Raw genomic sequence first — 3,426 nt, forward strand, 5'->3', positions numbered from 1 at the left:
GAAACAGTGGGGCAAAGATTGCTCCCACACTCCAGCGGGTAACAACAGTCCAGCCAATCAGAGAGGGCCCTGAACCAAACAAGAAAAAAAAAAAAAAAAAAAAAAAAACTGTGCTGTGCCAGTTTTCTGGCAGCTAGTTAATAAAAGACACAAGCGGAAATGTGTTTTTGTATTTGTCAGCGGCTGTGAGAAAAAAACAAACAACCTTTCATTAACACATAATAATTTAATGTTTTTATAGAGATTTGTTGTCTCTATGCTTCTTGCAATCTTGTGTTTCTTGTGTTTGCTCATTATTACAACTGCATCAACAACAAAGTGTTTCTTCCATTTTTAATACTATGTTTCTCCTTGTTCTTTACCCTTGTTTGTTTGTTTGTTTGTTTTTTGCCATTGTCTGTTTCTTTGCTATTGCTTCCTTTTTCTAGCTGATGCAAAGGACTTTGTGTTTCCCTCAGTGTGCATAAAAACCACTACACAAACAGAGATTTAATTGATGAATTAGAGATGCATTGTACCAGATTTAACTGCAGACTAATGTGTAAAGACCCTATAAAATGCAAGCAGAAATCATAATCACAAATAATGAATTGAGATAAGAACTTCAAGCAGTGATTTTTGTTTCAAATGTAATTGTTAATAAAGAAATCATGAAATCAAAAGGATTTTACTTTATGTTTTGAACAGGAAAACATTGGGGGTTTTTTTCTGTAAATCCAAAATATATTTGAGTTTAATGAATTGTCAAGACGCCTAATTAGGTTTAAATAAAAAAAAAACAACAACAAAAAACTCAGCTTTGTTGCACATAAAATTGTGCAACAAAGCTGAGTTTTTTGTCCATGTGGCAGCAAAACACCATCATTACTGTGCATAATTACAAACTTCACACATGCAAAAGGATAAAATGCAGCAATCAGGAAACTGAAAGGGCAAAGCAGCAGGAAGAGACCAGCACAAAAAAAAACAACAAAAAAACATTGTCAAATTCTGCTGCTGTTCTCTGTCCCAATAAAAACAAAACTGAAGGCAAACAGGGATGCTGTCCTCCACTGTTTCACCCTCATCCAGCATCATAATCTCCCCATCTGGTGCTCTAACTGACAGCAGCGCTCTACAGCCCGACCAACAGATTTTCTTTTGATAAAATCTCTCTGGACAGACCAAAACAGCTCTGTTTTTCACCCCCCTCCACCCCCACAAGCCCTCCTCATCCCCCACAAGCAGCAGCCCTCCGGCCACACATGATGACATGAAGACACAGTTTTGCACACATCTTACCTTAAAGTTGTGGACTTTTTCAGACCTGGGCGACTGGACAACCTCCTTCAGCGAGGCTCTGCGAACCAGTGAGGTGAGCTGCGAGTAGGCTAACAGTTTAAGTGGTTGCCAAAAAGTGGCTGAAGGTTTCTGTGGCCCCATCCTCATTCCCAGAGCCGCCGCCAGAATGTCCTCCTGATTGGCCTCTCGCTTGGCCTTTTGCACCAGAGGCTTGTCTTTCTTTTGTACGTCGTAGGACTCTCGAGATGGCATTCTGAAGCTTCAGTCTCCAAAAGGGAAAAAAGATAAAAGAAGTGTAAAAAAAAAAAAGTCCCAAAAAATGAGGATAGTCTCCTAGATTTTTTTTTTTTAAAAGAAGTGACTGTCAAACAATATGACTTGCATTTTCCCAGTTAAATAAGCGCATCTCCAACATAAATGTCCTTTTAGAGTATGACGAAAAAGTATACAAAACCCCTATAAATAAGAAAAAAAAAACTGTAGTCTTTGAATCTTCACACAGTCAAGACAGCAGATCAAGTGCAGCCTCTATGATTGGAGTGCCAGGTTTTATGCAAAAGGGGTGCAGCCTTGGATGCTCATGTGCTTCCCTAGGAACGTAAATGCAGATGAGATGAGTGGCTGAGCTAATCCTCTCCTCCCTGCGCAGAGCTGATATTCTCCCCTGGAACAGAGACAGCGCACTGTTGTGTGTGGATGCTGACAGGGGCGGGCTGAAAGCGAGAGAGGGGGAGGAGGATGGAGGTGGACCCTCTAGTAGTGGCAGAAGATTAAATGGATCCCACCAGCCAATCGCAGCGTGGCTACACCAGCTTTGTAGTAGCCGCTACTCCGCCTCCCCCCACGCCAACCCCACGCACGCCATTCGAGCAGGATGACATGAAATGAGCAATGAATGAGTCATGCATCCAGAGTGGGCTCCAGCCCGGAGAACTTGCGACAGCATGTGGGCCGTTAGAGGCGAAGCTATTTTCAAAACCGGGTTGCCACAGAAACCGGTGACGACTGGAGCCTTCAAGGGCAAAGACGCACAAGCTCCAAGCATCAGACAGAAACAGGAAACACATGGATGCGCGCCATCATGCCGAGTGATGCAACTAAAGTTCGCATTTCAAACAATTCAAACTAAAATTTGTCAGAAAGTAACTTCTGTAAATTACACAATCGTTACTTTTTAAATCATTTGTAGCAAGGCCTGCCAGATTTGAATGTCCACCTGCAGGAACTCATCCATGCAGGTGACTCCTCACGGTCTTTAAAATATGAGCAGCACATGACCTTGCTTTGTTGTTACGATCCAAATGTTTTGTAAAATTTCCTATGGATACATCTCCAAGTCATCTTCAAATGACTGGTCTTTATTTACTACTTTAACATTTAAAAAAAATAAATTAAAAAAAAAAGCTTTGAAACAACCCTCAGTTAATTGTACAATTCATTTTTTATTTTTTATTTTTTTTGTGGATGTACAAAACCTTGAATGCAAATCTGTCACTCAGTGAAAGGAGTGACGAATTTTAGAAAGACAGTGATGTAAAACAGCTTCTGTAATGGAGTACCTGTAAAAAAAAAATTCCGTAATGATACTTTGAAACTTGTTTGAAAAATAAAGAGGTAAAGTTAATACTTTACAAGTACTTAGGACAGGTATGTAGTTCAATCTCTTCTATTAGTTAAAGTGCTTTCTGATTGGTTGATCAGTCCCTTGTGCTGCCTCCTCACGCAGCAGGGAAAAAATGAAAACGAAAAAATTGAAGTAAAACATGAGAGCAGGTTCTTCCCGGGTCAGAAAGGACCCATCAGCCTTTTGAGTCACAGCTGTGATAACTGTTTTATTTGCATCACACTGGATGTTGCATCCATCTATTTTTGTGCAAAGTTCTTGCTTTGTTTTTTTGTTTTGCTTTTTCTCCACAAATTCAATGTGTGCTCAGTGTCCCTTCAGTAACGGTCTTTGAGCGTCCAATCCAGTTCAGTAGGTGAACCAGAGGGAGGATCCTCCAGACATCCGAACGCTGTGCCAGAATGGACAGCAAGCCAGTTTCAGAATGACCTTTGGCAGACAGAGAAGCCGTTGGCGCAGATCATCCTCTAGAGACGACTGCAGGAGAACTGCCTTAGCAAAAATTAGTCCTGTGAAAGTCA

General features: G+C 41.0%; 1 protein-coding gene across 1 annotated transcript in view; it reads right to left on the bottom strand.

Moving 5' to 3' along the window:
• chn1 (chimerin 1) overlaps positions 1–2,141 on the bottom strand; it is a 13,838-nt gene extending 11,697 nt beyond the window's left edge. The window contains exon 1 of the mRNA XM_015048813.1: positions 1,282–2,141. Coding sequence (XP_014904299.1) covers positions 1,282–1,533 — 252 coding nt within the window. The 5' untranslated portion in view covers positions 1,534–2,141. The remainder of the gene's footprint in view (positions 1–1,281) is intronic.
• Positions 2,142–3,426: the final 1,285 nt, after the last annotated feature.

This window comes from Poecilia latipinna, unplaced genomic scaffold, assembly GCF_001443285.1.
Source record: "Poecilia latipinna isolate Pla-1442-1.1 unplaced genomic scaffold, P_latipinna-1.0 Scaffold903, whole genome shotgun sequence".
NCBI classification, from domain to species: domain Eukaryota; kingdom Metazoa; phylum Chordata; class Actinopteri; order Cyprinodontiformes; family Poeciliidae; genus Poecilia; species Poecilia latipinna.